General features: G+C 40.7%; 4 protein-coding genes across 7 annotated transcripts; 2 read left to right on the top strand and 2 right to left on the bottom strand.

The window, feature by feature from the left end:
* Window positions 1-17: 17 nt before the first annotated feature.
* Window positions 18-9,479, bottom strand: tlk1a (tousled-like kinase 1a). Of its 4 annotated transcripts, none has more exons than XM_029135779.3 (22): window positions 9,076-9,479; window positions 5,547-5,668; window positions 5,394-5,465; window positions 5,206-5,244; window positions 5,038-5,113; window positions 4,897-4,940; window positions 4,620-4,715; window positions 4,447-4,533; window positions 4,264-4,356; window positions 4,036-4,146; window positions 3,816-3,952; window positions 3,467-3,655; window positions 3,237-3,303; window positions 2,817-2,914; window positions 2,561-2,642; window positions 2,382-2,473; window positions 2,199-2,288; window positions 1,939-2,108; window positions 1,663-1,798; window positions 1,300-1,411; window positions 1,114-1,221; window positions 18-1,028 (listed from the first exon to the last, which is right to left on the bottom strand). In XM_029135779.3, the coding sequence occupies exons 2-22, from the start codon at window positions 5,661-5,663 to the stop codon at window positions 858-860; spliced, it is 2,187 nt and encodes a 728-aa protein (XP_028991612.1). In that variant the 5' UTR covers window positions 5,664-5,668; window positions 9,076-9,479; the 3' UTR covers window positions 18-857. The 4 variants fall into 4 exon arrangements, with proteins under 4 accessions (XP_028991612.1, XP_028991615.1, XP_028991613.1 ...); XM_029135782.3 differs by having other exon boundaries at window positions 9,084-9,479; XM_029135780.3 differs by lacking the exon at window positions 9,076-9,479 and adding an exon at window positions 8,786-9,053.
* A 145-nt stretch (window positions 9,480-9,624) lies between these two features.
* On the bottom strand, window positions 9,625-13,214 carry mettl8 (methyltransferase 8, methylcytidine). Its single transcript, XM_029135787.3, has 10 exons — window positions 13,073-13,214; window positions 12,419-12,575; window positions 12,219-12,310; window positions 11,778-12,130; window positions 11,627-11,676; window positions 11,339-11,399; window positions 10,597-10,736; window positions 10,265-10,371; window positions 10,064-10,129; window positions 9,625-9,878 (listed from the first exon to the last, which is right to left on the bottom strand). The coding sequence occupies exons 2-10, from the start codon at window positions 12,568-12,570 to the stop codon at window positions 9,730-9,732; spliced, it is 1,170 nt and encodes a 389-aa protein (XP_028991620.1). The 5' UTR covers window positions 12,571-12,575; window positions 13,073-13,214; the 3' UTR covers window positions 9,625-9,729.
* dcaf17 (ddb1 and cul4 associated factor 17) lies at window positions 13,163-16,977 on the top strand. The gene is made up of 14 exons (XM_029135785.3): window positions 13,163-13,297; window positions 13,392-13,495; window positions 13,623-13,713; window positions 13,787-13,923; window positions 14,007-14,085; window positions 14,347-14,436; window positions 14,518-14,625; window positions 14,818-14,920; window positions 15,023-15,165; window positions 15,289-15,398; window positions 15,510-15,597; window positions 16,215-16,298; window positions 16,406-16,561; window positions 16,641-16,977. The coding sequence occupies exons 1-14, from the start codon at window positions 13,166-13,168 to the stop codon at window positions 16,761-16,763; spliced, it is 1,548 nt and encodes a 515-aa protein (XP_028991618.1). The 5' UTR covers window positions 13,163-13,165; the 3' UTR covers window positions 16,764-16,977.
* Window positions 16,978-18,015: 1,038 nt separating this feature from the next.
* On the top strand, window positions 18,016-19,854 carry LOC114847819 (plasma membrane ascorbate-dependent reductase CYBRD1). Its single transcript, XM_029137886.3, has 4 exons — window positions 18,016-18,328; window positions 18,660-18,868; window positions 19,126-19,280; window positions 19,392-19,854. The coding sequence occupies exons 1-4, from the start codon at window positions 18,142-18,144 to the stop codon at window positions 19,666-19,668; spliced, it is 828 nt and encodes a 275-aa protein (XP_028993719.1). The 5' UTR covers window positions 18,016-18,141; the 3' UTR covers window positions 19,669-19,854.
* The last annotated feature ends 73 nt before the right edge of the window (window positions 19,855-19,927 follow it).

The raw sequence follows: 19,927 nt of genomic DNA, 5'->3' as shown, positions 1-19,927 counted from the left end.
ATAAATATATCCCACAATAACATTTTTCCTGGTATTTTTTATTCACTCCTGTCAGGACTGTACAATTTGTACCCAAAGTGGAACATACAGCCCTTGAAAAAGTAAGAGCAACAAAGCAGCAAAAGGAATCCACTCCAGGAAACCAATTCTACACCGGGACATTGTAAATCTTTGTACATATTACTGCTTCAGCTCACTTGAGAATTCACCTTTACATTTTCCAATTTAACTGTTACTTCATGTTCCTGCATAGGATTTTACACATTGTAATTTTTCTACATTTGGTTATTTTGTGCATTAAATGTAAGTACGCTGCCCCAACCTACATCACTAGATGCCACGTGTTTGCTACACAGTACATTCTCTTGACTAAGTAACACAAATTAAAGCCTAACATTTGAGAAATCAAAATATTTCAGCGAAATCAAAAGTGAAATATTTGCAGTTCTATGATGACTGTCACAGTAATTTAACTTCTAGCAGCTGAATCATTTTGCACAATGGCAGGACCATGTTATTTATTCTAAATGACTGGCTGCCACACCTCCCTTTGGCCCTTTAAGGCTATCTGCGATGTCTGAACAGAGTTCAGTCACATTTTCTTCAAGATAGGTTGTCATTTTCAGTGCTTATTTCAGGCCTTCACAATTTCCTTTTTACCCACTGTCCTTTAAAATGTTCACTGTCCTTCCATTGATCAAGTCCTGATTAACACAAGAGGCAACCTGGCACAGGTCAGAGGAGGTTCTTTCCACCTGTGTCCTGCTCCTCTTGTTGCTGGTTGGATCTCCTACCAGCCCAAGCCTCTGAGGAGCAACTTGGTCAGTTTGCTTATTTCGTGTCACAGTTCAAGGCCGTCAATACGAGAATATACTGGAGGACGCTGGACCTGGGCCAGCAGCGCTCATCTGCAGATTTCCAGAGGAGCTTGATCTTCGCATATGAGGGAGCAGGTAGGGGTCACTTCCCAGCTGGTGAACGTCGATACGGTCTTCCTTCCTGTATGCCAGACACCGCCTTATAAAGGCCTGGAGGGAGGAGAAAGTCTTAATAATGCTGCTGTAGAACTGATCTGTCCTTGATAAGACAGAAGACATTTTAAAGTTCACAAACCTTTGCTTCATTACTGGAAACAGGCTTGACAGGAAACTGAACATCGGTAGCTTTGAGTATAGTGTTCTCCTGCAGGATGTCCTGTTGTGACTGATTGTGTCCAAAAGGCTGAAAAGAAGGAATGGGTCTTAATTGTCAAAAGCTCATGCTCAAAGGACAAGGAATAATCTGGATTTTGCTTCCTACCTTCCTCCCGTACAGACACTGGAAAAAAATAACACCCACAGACCAAACGTCCACCTTATTTGAGATCTTTGGAGGCTCTTTGCCAACCACAAAACATTCAGGAGGCAGGTACCTGTCCAGAATCAGAAACAAGTTTAGTGTCTGCTCTTCCTGCCTAGTGACTAACATTGTTCAGATGACAAAGACAAGATTCACTGAATTTTTCAAACTAACAACATGATCAGTTTAGATAATATGCAGGTGAAGTTGAAGCTAGGACATATAACATCAAATAGTTTGACTTGCAATAAATGAACAAAGCAATGTTTACATAATTATAATTATATAATTTATCACTTAAATGTGAATAAAGTGTCCACTTACCAATAGGTGCCAGCACCCTGTGATGTCAGGTCCATACCGTCTACGCCATAGTTGTCGTCATCCATGATTTTGGACAAACCAAAGTCGGTGATTTTGATTTCCCCACAGGCTGTGCCATCCACTAACAAGATATTACCTGGAAACCAAAGTTAAAAAACTAAGCACTAGAGAAATCATTAACTGACCCTCATTTGGCATGATCAGGTTTAAACTGTGACGATTGGACATTTCATAAATTATTTCAATGCCATCAACTGTCCAGAAGGGTCCGGTTACCTGGTTTAAGGTCATAATGGATGATAGGTGGTTTGATGTCATTCAGGTATTTTAGTGCATTCACAATCTGCATAACTATGGACCGAGCCTCCTTCTCAGACATTAGCTTATGCTGCTTTAAGTAAAAGTCCAAGTCGTTGCCTTCGCAGTACTCCATAACGGTGCAAAACCTATTGAATGAGAAGCAGAATGAATGAGTTGCACGCTCCTTGGGAAACCAACTAAATCATTCAGCAATGCATTGCAGGCTAGTGACTAACGTGTCTGTGTCCAGTGAGAAATAGTCGTAAAGTTTCACGATTCTGGGATGGTCCAGCTCCTTGTGTATTCTGTACTCTCGGCATGCGTGCCTGTAGACAGGGCAACATTAAACGATATCGTTAGTAACACTAATTACAGTCTGCCACACCTGAGGTTACATACTTGCACAAAGGCCAACATACTTGTGATAGTTCTCCTTTTTTTCGTCTCTCCAGTTCTTGTTAAGTTGGTGGATTTTCACAGCGGCATACCGTTGCTCAATCAAATCAAAAGCCTGCACAACACAAAGTTAGCTAATAAAACTGAACAGCAGCACCTGCTTTTATTTTGAAAACTATGTCATTATTGGTAAATGGCTCACCTTGTAAACTTCACTAAAGCCCCCTCTCCCCAGGAGATGCAGGAGCAGATATCGTTCATTCAACGTTGGGTGATCCTTAAATCTACATTTGGAAGAAAAAGCACAGGACACAATTTAAATTACAGACTTTCTCAATGACAGACTCTCTAACAAAGACAACAGCCACAGCCTTAGTTATTATTACCGCTCTGGATATTGGCCTCATCTTGTTTCAGTGTCAAAGTGGTAACTGTAAAAGAAATTGATTCAGACTCACTGTGAGCTGTCTTCATTATTTATTCTCTTCAGCTCCCGAATGTGAAGGTTGCGTACTCTCTCCAGACGCTCCAGCTCTGCCTGGATCTCAGCTTCTTCCTATAAATGATTTAAGTACAAAAACACAAATGCACAGAAGAAACTTCAGAAAACTTCAGAGAAGAGCTCATCAAAACCCACTTGTACACAGCTGACTAGTTCTGTATTAAATATTAATGGATGAGTTGATACTGTCTGTCAGGGGCTCCATGTGATGCTTATTCAGTAAGAAAACAATGAAAATACAGACAAGCTACAGGCTCAATCCTTCCCTAGCATGACTCAAGCAAAGTAACAGTATAAGGACATATTGAACCTAATAACAACCAGGCTTTGCTACATTTGAGAAATCTTTGACTTCACATTGAACCTTTTGACAAACCTTCTTGAGATGCCCAAGTCGCAGTTTGAAGATCTCTTCCTGTTCATGGTACTCTGCTAGTGTCAGCCTTTCCACAAACAACAAAGCAATTTGAATGTCAACAGAATCTCAGTCAGTCAGTCATTTCAAATGATGACGTAACTGGTTCACAGGTGCTACTGCAAAAGCTAAGACAAGACTGACCATCACTGCATTGATATCTAGGAGTAGGACAGAAGGCCTGAACTTACAGCTGAGGTAGGCTGGGTTTTAGAAAGGGATCACTTTCTGCTCCATTCACCGCCTTGGTTTTGCGTTGCTTTGGCTCCGAGTTTGTGGTTGGTGTTTGGGAGTTGCTGGAGGATGGAGGTTTCCGCTTGGCTAGGAGTTTCCTCTGCCTTTCAATATCCTCTCTCTGTTGGTTTATCCATTCTTGCTGCCTGCAGTGGAAAACAAAGCAACTTTGAGTTACAATAAAGTAATGTTATGATAAACAAAGCATAATAATGAGAAAATAACATTTCAATATAAACAAATGTAGTTATTATGTGTAAAGGATTATATATCAAATACTAACTGTATTTTAAAAAACAATCTTACTTCACAAGGTTTTGAAAGGCGTAGCCATCCGTCCACTGCTCTGTGAACGAGGCTCCGTGTCTCACTGTGGTGAAATGGCCTAAACGTAATCTATCCTGCATACTTTTCTCCCGACAGGCTTGCTTCTCTTGAGTGCTCTGGACAATGCAAAATAACGTTTACATGCAGGAGATTGTTACATGTTGAACGTTGATGAGAGGTTAGGAAAACCATCACTTACCTTTTCTATAAGCAACTTCTTGCTCATGGTAATGCATTTATTCAAGCGTTCCTTGTACTTTTCAAGTAATTTTTGTTGTTCGTCTGTCTGTCTCCTGAGGTCACAGTTTGTCTATGAAGAGGAAAGAAACATTTCTTCTTAATCACAATTTACATTGTCTTTGTGATTTTAAATGCTAACTGCTAAAATATTAACATTGGGCTTAAACATGCCAACATTACTGCTTACCCTTAGCAAATCATCTATTCTCCCCTCCTTCTTCTCAAGGTCCAGATTCTTGGTACTTTCAAGGGCAGCCAATTTCAACACTGTAAGGTCAGTCTACAGTGGAAAACAAAAAAAGCAAGACAATTTAAAAAGACAATCCTAAACATTGAAAGTTACTAAAATAAAAACAAACAATAACTTTACCTGAACTAATTTGACTGCTAGTTGCTTTGGATGCATCATGTGGTCCCCAAAAGACAGACAAGTAGGAGATGAACTATTTTGTCTAACCTGCAAAAAAACAAAACACAGGTTTGCTTCTTGACAGGGCAATGCCAAGTGGAGCAGCAGCACAGGTTCAGAACATAACTACTTACAGCAGTGCCCTGAGTGGAGTGGGAATGTGAGTTTTGGGGTGAACGAATCACTGGTTGTAGACCTCTTACAGGACTGGAGCCATTTCCTCCCTGGAACTAAAGATGTAAAGACAAATACTGTGTAGATAAATTTTAAACAAATAATGTTACCGTGTAACATTTACAAAAAGTGAAATATTTACAGACAGGAAATTGATTACAGCTCAGATGAGGAACAAAGACTGATGTGGCATTTTAATAGACAACTTGTAATGTAGGAGACCAACAGAAAACTTACATCAAAGTAATCACTAATTTTGGGTCCCCGTACAATGGATTTTCCTGTGAAAGGAAAATGAAAAAGGTTGGGTTTTATTAATATATTCAAGGGAAATATGTCAATAAGCAGAGGCCAAAGTATGTACATAAAAACACTAACCTTGGCTGCTCTCTGATTGAGTCTCAGGTTTCCTTTTTCTCCCTCTGGTTGTTTCAGACTGTTTCTTCTCCGGCGTCTGAAAAAGTTGTTTTTACAAAACAGTATCTTCTCAAAAATCTGTATTTTAAAAACACCAACAGCTGACGTATTCTCTGACCATTCACCTACCGAATAAGCAGGAGAACTGCCTCTTTTCACTTCTGACCCCTATTGATTAAGAAAATTGAGAGACAAACTTTTTAGTATGTAAAAATACTGGTTCCCAATACCACATTAATGGTTCTTGTGTTGTTCATCTGAAGGTAGTTGGTGTGAAGAACATTTAGAGGTAGGACAAAAAAAACCTTGACCTATACCTCTGATTCCTTGTCGCTTGAAGATCCCAGACTTCCAAAACTTTGATTTGAACATTCATTATTGGTCAAACCCTGGAAACAAAAATGGAGACTGAAATTAGTGTTCTGACCACAGAACACAGAGATAATTAAGAATGATGAATATTCCCTCACTTTGGTTCCCCCACTTGTGCTGCCAGTGCTTCCCCCTGTGCTGCCGCTGACACCGCCTATGAATCGTGCCTCCAGTAGCTCTTGTCTCCGGGGGTCCAGGCTGTGCAGCTCCTCCATGGTGCCTGTTAAGATTAGCAACAAGTCACAGTATGTCTCAGTTATTCGAAAATCAACTTGACGGCCCACTCAAGACATGAGGCGGTAGTAGCAAGGAAATTGATGATTTTGCTTCATATGACTTGTTTCTCCACCTCAAACCCTAACGCATTACAGTATTTGATTTTGGTTCAGACTATAGGCCCAAAACAACAAAATTCCCTTCCCCAACAACGCTCGAGACAATAAGTAAAATTCTAATCATGTTAATTCCCTAAGAACAATTTAATACTACTACTACTAGCCGTAATAACAAGACAAAACAACTTGTTACAGCTCTACATGCGAAGAACACATTAAGAAGTGTTTGTTTGCCACATCACTTATCATGAGAGTCCAAGAGCAATGTTTGGACTGCTAGGCAATGATGAATGATGCCCCTGTGAGACTGTTACGTGAGCTCCCTGTGCTTCAGTGTTGCTGCAGACTCGGAGGGGTCTGCCCACAAAACCTGCGCTGTAATGAGACAACCATTTTGAATCTACTAAGCACTACAGAGCCTTTATCAGAGAGCAACAGAGAACGGGGGTTTTTAAAAATGCCTACGGAGGTACTACTCTAAAATACGATCACAACCAGTAGCAGTCGAGCCTTCTTTGGTTAGTTACACAATTGAAACCAAAATCAGCACACACGTTTAAAATAGCTTGGCAATGATAGACTAGAGCTAATTTGAATTCATGAAGATTAGTCAAATGATCACATTACCCACAACAACTATGACACCAGCATATACTGATGTATTGGGGGGGGGCTGAGACAGAAATAAGTCATTGTGACACTAATTACAACCTGCTTGACAGATAGCAAACAATAGGAAAATATTTTTAGTAACAATAACTGCTTATTGGTGGTCATAGTTTATGAATTACTGAGTAAATGTACCTTAGACTTAGAAGTTGCAGGACGTTAAATACTACTCCTTGTGAACATATGCAAATAAATTTTTAACACCACACATGCTAAATTTTTAAATTTCAAAATGGTTATCTTAGAAATAGACTGAATTTGGACGTTAGCGCTACAGTTTTACTGTCTCACACATTTTAGCAAGAATTAAAAAAAAAACAAACAGCCTAACATCCAAACCAAAAACACCTCAGCGTCCGCATAGAAAACTTAAATGTGCTCAACAGGAAATGCGATTAGCAGTTGACCAAAACAAATGGTATTAAGTGGCCCCTGTATTCATCATAGATTGACGACTATATACACTTCCTTACTACATGAAGCACTGTACTGAAATTAAACATAAAACAAGACATGAGCCATATTCCATACTTTTATCAGTCCAATTATCAACAATACGCAATTGACTAAAGACTATTAATAATGCACAAGCAGTTTATGAGTGGAGTGGAACACAAGTCTTCCAGCCAAATTGTCTTCTTCAACTTATGTGGTTTTACTCTGATTACTTACAATTGTAACCCAAACACTGCCATGACAGTTTTACCTTGTAATAGTTTAATATCATCTAAGAGATAGTTGTAGGGACTAAAAACACTATCATAGTAACAATCAGGCAGCCATTCAATTTCCACTTCCTTTGAGGCAACAAAGTAGACTTATCACAGTTCTCATGTGGAGTCTGTGAGGTCTAATCAAATCTGTGGCCAGTGTTTAATCAACAAGGAAGAATATATATGTTGCAAGAAGTATGTACAAAGTTACTACAGGTGTAGTAACTACTACAAAGTTACTACATCTGTACCTAATCATACAGACCTACATTTTTTTCACTTACTTAGAACTCTCACCCTTTACCTCACCACAGTTTTACTAGCAAGTATTAACTTGTGTAGTGACTAGATGGACAAGTATGTTCAGTGTTACTTCATCCTAAGCAATACTGTATTCACCAGAAGCTATTGGGGCAGCAAGCCTTCTAGGAAATATATCATAGTGGGTATGAAATCATAATCTTTACGAAAGGCCTTCCCTCCTTTGTTTTGCTGGAACCAAATCTTCTCTGTAACAGAGAACCATTGTAATGATTCACAACAAAAACACAAATCAGCTGTGTGCGCCCTCTCATAGGATCCCCCTCTGTTTCAAGCACGAAGGCCTCAGTGCACGATTACCTATATTCAAGCCCCTGCAGGAATATGCGGGTGAACCCTTACAACCCCTGTTGTGGAAGTCATTTTAACTCCATGCTGCTCAGCAGAGTGGCCACCTGTTTAAGGCTGGATCACGGCTACCTACAGCAGCCTAATTTCCCGGTAAGCCAGCAGTAACAGAATCAGCACAAACTATAACTTTCACACGGAGGCAGCCATCACTGTCCGGGTCTCAACACAAAGAACCGCAGAGGCAGAACAGAAGTGAGGAAAGGTTCCCCATCAATACAACATTACTGGTGGTTTAGGAAGGCTCTGTTGGGGTTAGCATGCAGCACAGCCCAGAGCAGCCGGAGTCCCCTCAGGGGTTTGTTTGGGGGGGGGGGGGGGGGCACAAACACACTTTACACCAAGTCAGTAACAGTAAAGGGTCACATCGAGCTGTCCACCATGAAGCATAGGGCCACGAGGAAGAGCATCATCCACTAAACGCTGCTCTCAGTGGGACTTTAGAGCTCATCCGAGGCTATTTCTGCACCGTTGGTGATGATGGTCATGATATCGTTAACGCACACCAACAGTCAAGCACAAGCTGGCTAACAGTGCGGCACATCTATTACTTACATCACCAACTCAGTGACATGACGCTAATTCTACGTCCATCGACAGCTTGACTGGTGCTTGCCCTCCGAACGGCGGCGTGCCCACCCGAGAGATGCACCGGCTGTAGCCGCGAGCCTCCAGCTGCGGTGATGGGGCACGAACCCAGCGCCACCGTGCACGTACTTGTCGTTAGGTTCGGCCACCGGCCCGGGTGCGAACGGGACCGTCGTCGGTTCGACTAGCCGAACAGGCTCATTGGACTTTGGAGCTGACGCGTTGCTGTAACGTTAGCTAGCAAACAGCATCGCCGCCAACATTTGTTGGGTCATTTTAACACACCCTCCTTCCGCCCCACGCAAAACGACACCAAAGGGGAGAATGGAGGCAAGTTATGCGTGCAGAATCGTCTCACGATACCTTCCAGGGCCTTCAGCACCGCCGCGGTGCGTTGCTGAAAACACAGTCCGCACTGGGGACGTGGAGAGCTGGGACCAAAGATGGCGTCCCCTCCAAACTTCCACTACTTTGGACACTCATCGAGCTACTTTTCGTGTGTGGCTACTGCGGCGCACACGGTCGCCGTCTCGCGCTGGACGCGACATCAAGCGAGCGGCGAGCCCCGCGTGCGTGTTTTTTTTTTTCAACGGACACGGCGCCCGCCACGCGGCGAAAATGAGAGCGATATATGGATGTTATAGGACACAAACCTCCTCACCCCTCGGCGGCGCGTCCTGGCTCCAGGACTGGCTCGGCGTCTTCGAGTGGCTGTTTGTGAAACGTCATGCTCCGTGTGCAAAGTGCTTATCGCGAGGCCGATTCGCCCTTAACGTCAACAAGAGCATCCGACTCCCCCAAAAACTTATTAAATGATGCACGCGGCGCACGTGACCCGCCCTTTGTCATATTTTGCGTGGAAGTTGTAGCCTGACATCTATGGAAAGTTTGATTTTTTTCCCCCCTCTTTTTTTATATTAACAAAATAATGAATTAGTTTCAGGCGAAACACGCTATTCTATCGCTGATGCCTGACTATTCATAATATCTCATTTAAATTTGTTGAACGAGAATTACCATTACAAGATCTTATTTGTAGTGTTGGATTATTTGACCTTTCCACTCAAAAAGGTTTATGTATTGTTCTTTTTATTGTTCTTGTGATGCATCATCAGTGTATTTCTCACTGACAACCATGTCTTGTTTTAGTGAAAATACCTACTCTTACAAATTACATTAAATAAACTAGACATTAAAACAGATGCGTTATAAAATGCGAATAATAGTTTATTGCACACATTTTTGTTGTTCACATAGTGGCTTTATTGAAAACAATGGCAGCAAATGTCCATAGGAGGCTCTTTATGTTATGTTTTTTTATATGGCTTCCGGTACTTGCTCTGCATCCAGACTCTGTGCATTACAACTTTCTTTCCCCTGTTGACTTGTAGTCGCCTGTCCTCCAGATTCTGAATTTCTTGCAGTCCCGCTTCAGAAAATAAATTATGAACCTCTTCTGTAAAAATATATAAAACACAGTCAGCAGCCAGCCATGTAGTTATGATTACAAATCATCAAGTCAATAAAATACAGTATACAAATGTATGCACCTAGTTAACTTTTGCCAGGTTCCTACAGTAAAATGCCCAAATTAGTCTGTTTTAGCAACTTTATATTTAATGCAAAAAGTAAAAGATTTACCCTTTGTGAAAAAATAAACACAAGTTCCATCTCCACGGGTGTAGAAATTCTCTGATAAGCACCGTCCTGAAGGTGAAAAGATAAAAAGAAGTTGTTAAACCACACTCAACACTCAAACATTGTGAGTGCTATAAATTCAATTTGTATGTATGTGAAATACATAAAGATTTTTATATTGTCTGTTTCTATTTGGAGGCTCACCCTTTTTAAACCTGAGTTGTGAAAAGTCATATCTCCCATAATCACGGAACAGGAATATCCCTCCATGTTTCAAGTACGTAGACAGTCGGTCCACAACTCCTTGCAACCTGTCAAACAAAGGCAGATAAGAATAATACTGGATGTTGGCCTCAGTGACACAATACAGTATGTATACAGATATATATTTGGGCTCTGTGATGACATTCAGACAAAGCCTGGGGAAAGTAAAGGTGAGTTGGGGGATAGTGTAGGGGGTTGGGCAGCGGGTGGAGGTCTGACAGGTGACAAATGACATGGAGCTCCCATGTCTTTGTGCTGTGACCTTGACCTACCGCTCTGGGTGAATGGAGGAGAGCACAAAAACTGCTAGAATAACATCCAGGCTCTGAGGAGGGAAGGGAAAGGAGGACATCTCCTCACAGACGTCATTGACAAAGGCATGGCACACGGAGGCATCGTAGTCTGGATGGTTCTGTATGAGAAGATTAAAAGTAGGCTACACTCAAAACAATGTCATTGTCAAACAAAGCTATTAAGCTAGGAACAGTCTGGATCCATTCAGCAACCAGACTGTTCCTTTTTATATTAACAGCACATCCTAATGACCTTGGGAACTGCAGTCCCTCCATGGATGGTTTCTTCAACAGATGATTTTTACATCTGATTATTTGAGTACATAGTTTAATGTCTTATCTTGTCTTAGATCTTATTTTTTTATTGTACTAATGCTCCTTTTGCGTTTTCTGCGCATTATAAACGTATGTTTTATGCCTGTGTCATGTTTGGAAACAAAGTTTCTCTACAGATTACAGTCGGTTCTACAGGTAATTTACACCGTCTTGAGTAGAATCATTGTATTAGCTCTGGGAGGACACATCTATTACAACCACTTCTTCTTCTGCTTGAGATTAGGAAATTGCTTTTAAAGTGTTTACAGAACGAAAAAAATGAGTGACTTACACTAAATTCACGTCATGGTTTTCATTGTAATATAAATGAATGGTGTATTGAAAAAATATATTAAAGTCACTACAGTATATGATATTTGTTTTACCAGGCATAGGAAATGCTCACCTTAACTAACTGAATGGCACATGGGGAGAAGTCACAGCAGTATAAAAATGCATCGGTTTCTCTGAAATAGATGAGCCAATAATCATACAAAGACATTTTTTACTCTGTTCCTGTGTTTCTTGGTTGTTTGTTTGTTTGGGAATGTAGCTGAATAATATGTCACATGTGCTATACATATTAAACATTCATTATTGCTGTTTAATATTTTATAGATTAAGTTAATTGAAGACAACATATGATACACATGAAAATGTGATGCAAGATATGAAAATCAAAATATGTACTCACTTTATTGATTCAATGATGGGAAATACACTGTTACCAACCCCGCATCCAACCTGTGAAAGTAAAATATTTTAAGATCACACCTGGTTATCAAAAAATACAACAAACTGTCCCAGAACAAAAAAAATCTTTATATTTTAATATTCTTTTAAACCTCAAAGATCCTGAATGATGACTGTTGTCCAGGGAATGTAGGAGTCTGTTTGGAGCTCTCAGTATTTTCTAGAGCTTCGCCTTTGCAGTCTGTCTGACCCGCTGAGGTGTCAGTACTGCCGGGGGCACCACTGCGTTGATGATGTCTGGTCACTGGCTCCATGCTGGATCCGGTGGGCAGTGACATTTCTGCCTCCTGATCACCTTCACACCTATGTATCACACAGCTCTTTGCAGCTGATGGAAGCAGTTCTGGGAATTCTAAAAGCAGCCACTTGCGATCCTTGAAGAACTTATCTTGATGCACCTTATAAAACCTGTCCCAGTACTGGCAAGCATCTGTGTCAAATGTACCTGGAATGAATATATTTAGGAATAATTACCATTTTATTGCCACAGACCACAGTCAAATCTTATCTGGAAAATATTTTAAGGCACGTGCCTTGTTCATTCAAAGGAATTTGCACAGAAGAATTTACTTCTGCTTTCTGACGTGCGTTTTCCTTGTCTTCTTCTGTCCACTGCACATGATCCCTGAAATGTAGAAAGTTATAAAATACAGACAAAATTAGGAAAGAGTGCAAAGGAAGCTTAAAACGTTGCTGTTCCATGATCAACAGGCATTTAGGTGAAACGACTAACCACATGTTGTGCTTAAAGACATCTTCAGAATTGGTGAGAAACCGTGAACCCAGTGGAGCTGAAGGTCTTTCTCCAGAGCTCTTTAGTCTCTTTGAGAATCTGTTGAAGTCTCTGACCAGTTTGGCCACAGACAGTCTGCACATGTTATGCATTTATTCTGCGGATGAAGAATTGGCAATGTGTTAAAAATGTCAGACATTAGATCCTCATCCAAGAACATTACTGAGAAGACAACAGTGCGGTAGGAGCTGGTTAGGGGGCGCTAGAGAGAATGTCGTGCGGCTAATATGTAGTAGAAGAAGACAACCGAGGACTACAAATATGGCGCGGAAGCGAATACTACAGTTAGTACATTCAGTTAGCTGCTAATTGAATGTATAAGGGTGAAAATGCGGCACAATATTCCGCTAAATTGAGATCTGTGATTGTTCTTTATTCCTGGAAACATCTGGGCTCACCGCGGTCACACATACGGAGCCGGGTTCGTCTTCTGAACGAAGTCGCCCAAAGCTGGAGGTTTCCAGTCGCCTAACTTTAGCTTAGCTTGACTCCACTTGTGTAAACAACGCCTGGAGCTCGAGACCACAACAGTGAGACGTTCTAACTATGTAAACACTCCAGGTTTGGGAGACTGGCGCACCAGACCGTACGTACCTGCGTGGTGTCGTGCTAATAGCAGGGTCACGTCGCGTTAGCATCTCTTGACATGCTCCCAGACAACTCTGCTGTAAAAACAAGAACCACCCGATGATGGCGCCCTACCGGAGAAAACGCACCGTCAACTCCACGGAGCTGCTGATCCGGAGGAGTAGAGGTGTCCCACATGCTGGGACTCTGATCAGGCAGAACATGAAGCTCCTTAGAGGTCTCATTCTCCAGGTAATGGAAAACAGGGTGCAAGTAGTTGAAGCCTGATGATGTTGTACTGGTTTGTACTGCAGAAACATCTGTTGCCATTATTGTTACGCTTCAGGACAACAGGAACTTCAGCAGAGTATGGAGCAAGACCTCAAAATCCCCAATAATGTATGAGAATGGGAGAATTTACTTTGAAAATTACCAGCACTGCTACAGCTGGTGAGGATCATTATTTGGATTATTAACTGCAAGTTGTAGTCAATATTTGGCTTATTTGCTGATGTTTACTTCATCTACTGCTATAATAGCATTTTTAGTAACAGCAGATTACATTTTCTGGTGCCAGTAATCTCGCAGAGCCCCAAAGTTTGTACAAGTTGCCCAAGAGGTCTAAATGGGAGAAGATTGAAAATGCCTTGCTGTGTCAAAGCCCGCTGGTAAGTGCAACTAATCAAAGGTGCTTTGCATTTACAGTAGAGGAGCAGATGTTAAGGCTGTTTATCTTCACAGGAGAACACGTTGGCATCTCCTTCTGATCATAAACCCAGCCTTTTGGCTTTGACGGCCGATAACTGGCTGTATCGCTTCTCAGCTGAAACAGGGAAGGAGCTGCAGAGAGTCTACCTATCTTTACGCCATAAGTTCAGGTACCATCGAGGCTCTGTGCTCACCAGGAGGCAAGTGAAGCATCTGTTTTCCATTTTAGCGTTAGCTTTTGCTTATTTTCCAGGTATCTTGAATGGGATGTTGCTCAAGAGTTGCTTTATGTTAAATCTGTTCAGAACAAAGAAACACAACTAGAACGGCAGGTAAGATGAATGTGCTGAATATGTTTTCAATGGGTTTTGGCAATGGGAATTTGTAGAATTTTTTTTGATCATGACTTTTAATATGTATATTATGTAAATCGCTTCAACTGCATCTTTAGATAAATTCCAACACTGTAAGAACACAAAACCTGTGATTGCATACGTTTACTACTACCAGAAACTATTCTTGGATTTAGAAAATGTCACGAGGTCAACGATAAAATGTTCCAGAAAAAATCCCTTTTCCGTTTCATTCCACAGGCAGGTATCGCGCAGAACACATTCATGCATTTGGCCGTCTTTCGGGTTTTTCCCCTGCAAATTGTGGGTATTTTTGAAATCAACAGAAAGGTATGCAGGCATGATTGTAGTTTGTTAAAATTCTCAAAAATTGTTTGTGGGAGTGAGTCAAACGTTATCTCCTTCTTTTAGGTGTTTGGAAAAGGCGTGACTGATGTTGTTCTGTCCCAAGGTGTCCTGGCAGTGTCCTACAGAAACAAGTGTGTCAGGTTGTACAGCCTTGAACACATTGTGAACAGGGTATGTTTTTTTCAGGCCTGAATGAGCATCTCCCAGCAATATTTACTTTTTTACTAATGTTAATACCTAAGATTTAATATTAAAAACTATTATCACAAAAACCTGTAATTTCTCCATATTAAACCTTGCATTATTTTAGTAAGTGACTCTGTATGTCTGTCATTCTGATAAATACTTTCCATATTGTGTTAGTACATGACAGAAAACATAACCCTTGGAAGCCCAAGTTCACTTCTGGAAGGTGAAACAGTAGGAGAAGCTCCGTTTGGTATCCCAGTTAACATCCAGATCAAAGGTGAGAGTGCTTTTTAGGTTTAGACGCATGGTGTCCTTGTGTTAAATCATTGTCTAACATTTAGATGTATTATTCCACTAATGTGTCTTTATTCTGTTGTAGATTGCCCTCCAGTGCTTTTTGAGTTGTCGTGTCTTGATAGTGGTCTACAGATTGGAGGAAACCCATGGCACTACATCTACACACCACCACATAAGCGTCACAATGGGACTTACTACATCTGTTCACTTAACGGCAACACAATGGTGAATGAAGAAATGTCCTTAAATCTTGGACTATATCATCAAATTGAATTTGTGCCAGTCCTGTTGTGTCTTTGACTTAACTTCCATTAAATTTGTGTCATACTGTATTTTTTCATAATATAGGCAGTAAATGGAATACAAAGCATGAATTGCTCCGCGCTGGAGGGTGATGAGATCTTCTTTCACCCTGATGACTCAGGAAGAATCATACACATTGGACCTACCACTATAAAGTAAATATCAAAGACCTTTACCTTTTTATAAATATATATTTACACTTCTTCTGTAAATTTATTAATTCATGACACACATGCACATTTTTAATAAAAATACTTATTTCACAGTGTCCTTAAAATCCTTGGTGAACTAAACACTGATTTACCATCAAAGGTAGTAACAGATTTCTCTATGATGACGCAGCGAAACAGTAATGTAAGTACAAGGGCAATGTTTTTTGTTTTTTTTTTTTAATTTAAAATTTTAAATGCATTAGGGAAGTCTCCCGAAAATGTAATGTTCCTTCTTTCCATCCACTGAAGCCTACCTCAGAACTACCTACCTCAGACTGTTTGTAGTAATTTATATGTATAATATATATAATTTGTTATTGTTGCCTAAACATTAATATTCCTCAAGACTACTAAAACACTAGATACCAATTTATAGTAACAATAGGATTTTACTTTCATAAAACCAAATCGTTCTTTTGTCACAGTTATTCTACATTTTCAGGGACCTTTGAACACTTACATTTGTAGATATGTTAAAGGTAATAAAGAAAAAGGGGAGCTACCTAAGGAAGATGTAGAATAGGGGTGAAGCAAGAAGTGAAGAATTAGAGTGTAGAGAGAAAAGTGAAAAAAACTCTTAACTTCTTGGGCATCTCCAGGTCTTGGAGGTGGGTGATGTGTATGCCAGTGGCTCATCTTGGGATGAAGTTGCCTCTTTACCTACTTTGTCAAACCATCCTATTTAAAAAGATCCTAAGTTCGGACTAAATACTTTTTACCTCTTTTGTTTTTTTTAACATCACCTCTGTCCAAATGCAGGCATGTGGATGCTACACTGTCACCTCCTCAGGCCGTACAGTGAAGACAAGATTTAATCAGCTGGATGATGACCCAGATCTAGAGGTACAAAAGCAAGTGTAAATCCTTGAGCAAAGAGTAGAAATGAAAGGACCGTGGATTTTATAGATGTTCAAGACGATTTCCACTGAAGAACCTATTTGTTTGTGCAGACTTTCCGTATGGTGGAATATGAGGATGAACTGGACTTGCTGGCTGTGGTGCTAACTGATGGTGAGGAGGAACAAGGGAGAGCTCACATCCGACTTCACGACAACCAGAGCGGGCAGCTTCAGAGGACGTTTGACCTGGTTGAACCTTGGAATGAGGTGAGAGACCTAACAAGAATATTCAAATGTTGCTTCACTGTCTTTTCACATGTAATCATTTGTGTCCTTATCTTTACAGACTTTTCAGCATAAGCTGTTCTTTGACAAAGACACGATTATTCATATTGAACAAAAGAAAAGCAGCTTTTGCTGCCATGTTTATAAACTCAAGGCCACGAAAAGAGAAGAGGCACAGAGATGAATTATGCTGCTGTAAAACTTTAATGACTACTTGGCAGACTATCATTGTTGTGCTTTTTAGTAATACTGTTCACATGTTGTTCATTGTCTCTTTTTTGTGTTGTTATTTAAGCCAGGTATTAAATCATTTGATGCATGGTTCACTGTTCTATTTCATATCAGTAAATATTTTATATTGTTTCTCTACAGTAAAATAAAATTGCTATGTTTCTCTGCTTCTTCCTGTCATCATCATGCTCGTCCAGGTGTACGATGTGCTTTAATGTACCACAGTAGGCACAAATATATCTATTTTTAATTTATTTATTTTCTTTCAAACATGTAAGAGCAGTTGAAATTCCAACCCACATAATCCCACACATATAAAAAGAGAACCATTAATGAATGTTAATATTCGTGTAACACTCAGTGATCACAATCCAAGTTGTGCTTATCATCAGATTATACAGTGACATAACCTTATATATATACATATAACCTTATTTATTTACTGTATATAATTTACTAAGAAAGCTGTCGTGAAATATGTTTAAGTTTGGCAACATAATCGCTTGTTTGAAACTGCAGATTTATCAAGCTCCAGCTTTAAAGAACTAATATATGTGGTAGTTTTTGCCGAGCTCGTCAAATCATTTACATGCAGGTTAATTTGATAATACATTATCCAAAGCTTAATGATAGTTGTGTGGCCTGTACAAGGAATATGTCAAACAGAGCTAACAAACAAACCCTACACAGTTAATAAATAAGGCAGACAGGAAAGGAATTTTCTTTACTAGTTGTATATTTGGTGAATGAAATTAAACTAGATGAAATTTAAGCATCATGTGTTGCCAAATGCTGTAATCTCCATGCTGGCCCTTAAGTGTCCAGCGAAGCGGCCCCAAAACATCACGGCACAGGACAGTCTGTAGCCTTAGTGAATCTGAATGTGAGTGGATCAAAGCTTTACCCAGCTTCTTTTGGCAATTTGAAATATTATGAAATAATACATACAGTTATGTAACGCATTTCTGTTTACAAAACACATCTATCTCCATAGGAAATTATATATTCAGCATTAACATACAAAATAAAAGAAACAGCTCTGAAGTAGAAGTTTTGTAAACTTTTGATGGGTGGTATTTATATTTTATTAGATTATTAAAGCGGCCCCACTCTTCACCTACATTGGACACACGTCAAATGGTGACGCAGCGCCCAAAAAAAACTTCATCTGCGCTTTTTCTAACTATCTGGACGCTTTTGTAACCACCGACGGCGGACCCTTCCTGCGCCGCTCCGGTCACGTGACCTCGCCCCGTCCTCGCCAGGCTCCGCTCGAAGCTGCCGCCGTCGCGATAACAGCTGTTGCGGACTTTCCGTCCGTCTTGCCGCTGATGGAGAGTTTGAAGCAGTTCCTGGTCGCCCTGTCCGCCGCCGCCGCCGTCGGGGCGGTCGCCGTCATATTCGTGCTCAGATGGGTCCTGTACTACAAGGAGGGTTTGGGCTGGGATGGAGGATTGACCGAGTTCAACTGGCACCCTGTGTTGATAGTCATCGGCTTCATTTTCCTGCAGGGAATCGGTGAGACTGCGGCTCGACTTATACTTTTTATTTAGTTATTACAAACAAAGATGCGCCTAAACGTGATTAGAACCAACTAGAGCGAGGTTTTGCTCGAAGGAAAGTTACACAAGAGTAGTTTTTTCAAGGAGTCTGGGGGAAGTGAGCTGTGAGGAGGCGTCGCCCACCAAGTAATTGTGAGCTGCAGCTCACACGTTACTACACAGCGTATGCGTCAGAAAGCCCGTCGAAATCACGCAGCTTTGACTTGCGCACTTGCGGCGCGTGCTCCATTATCCTTCTACCGCACAGACATACATACTTATAAAGATTCGATCTTGTTTCCCTGCAGCCATCATTGTCTACAGGCTCCCCTGGACCTGGAGGTGCAGCAAACTCATGATGAAGTTCATCCACGCCGGCTTGAACCTGCTGGCGCTCATTTTTGCTGTGATATCGTTGGTGGCCGTTTTTGACTTCCATAACGCGGCCGCGATCCCCAACATGTACAGTCTGCACAGCTGGCTGGGTCTGGCCGTAGTGATACTGTACTCCACACAGGTAGAAGCAAGGCACTTTGAATGTTCACTCAAAATATTTGATAATTCCACAAAACATGTTTATTATGGTGCAGGATTACATTATATATTAATATTAAACTGTATGAAATGTCTCTGTCTGATTGTAATATTGAAATTCTCTTTAACTAAAAAAAAACGCCTCTTTCTCTGCTGGTTTTGTAAAAATGCTAAGTCATGCTTGTTAGTCTTGATCACAGTATCTGACAAGTGGATTTTCTGCTCTCCTTCAATGTGCAGCTTGTTCTTGGAGTCGGCGTGTTCTTGATACCAGTGACACCCGTGTCCTGGAGGGCAGTGCTCATGCCCCTGCATGTCTACAGTGGTCTGTTACTCTTTACCAGCACTATCGCTGTGGCACTAATGGGCATCACAGAGAAACTCATTTTTGGCCTGTAAGTAACGGTATTAATAAAATACCCTATAATAATCAACAATTGTTATAGATGATGTTTATCTTTTGCATAATAATGACTACAACTGTTGTTCTTGTATTCACGACAAAGGAGCAACCCAAAGTATAAGGACTCTCCTCCAGAGGCCCTTTTTGTTAATGTTCTGGGAGTGCTCCTGGTACTTTATGGAGCTCTGGTTGTCTGGATTGCCACTCGACCGTCTTGGAAGCGCCCCCCTGACCAGACCCTGCATACTCTGCATACCAATGGGGAAGATGAGGACAACACTAAGGCTGATCAGTCCCTGTCTCAGCTGTCTGGAACTGATGCTGATGCCTGTTCAGATGTCAGGAAGAGGAACAACCTATCAGATGATCCGACAAAGTAAAATGCCGGGTCCAGTCTGGAAAACTGGAACTTTCACCAAGTCTACACTGCTCAAAGAATGATGAATTGAAAGTATTAATCTTACATATAGTAGTTACCTTATTTTGCACCTTGCATATTATTATTTCTTTCTCTTTGATGAAGGAAGTGTGTTTTTCAATAAATTTCTGTATTTGCAAATTTAAAAGCTTCTGTTTCTGTACTGTAACAGGAACTCACTGATTTTCAGTGATTCAGTGTTCTGAATTTTATAGTGACAA

The sequence above is a fragment of the Betta splendens genome, chromosome 21, assembly GCF_900634795.4.
Source record: "Betta splendens chromosome 21, fBetSpl5.4, whole genome shotgun sequence".
NCBI lineage: Eukaryota > Metazoa > Chordata > Actinopteri > Anabantiformes > Osphronemidae > Betta > Betta splendens.
The sequence above is the reverse complement of the archived record's forward strand: the minus strand, read 5'-3'. Positions and strand labels throughout refer to the sequence as shown.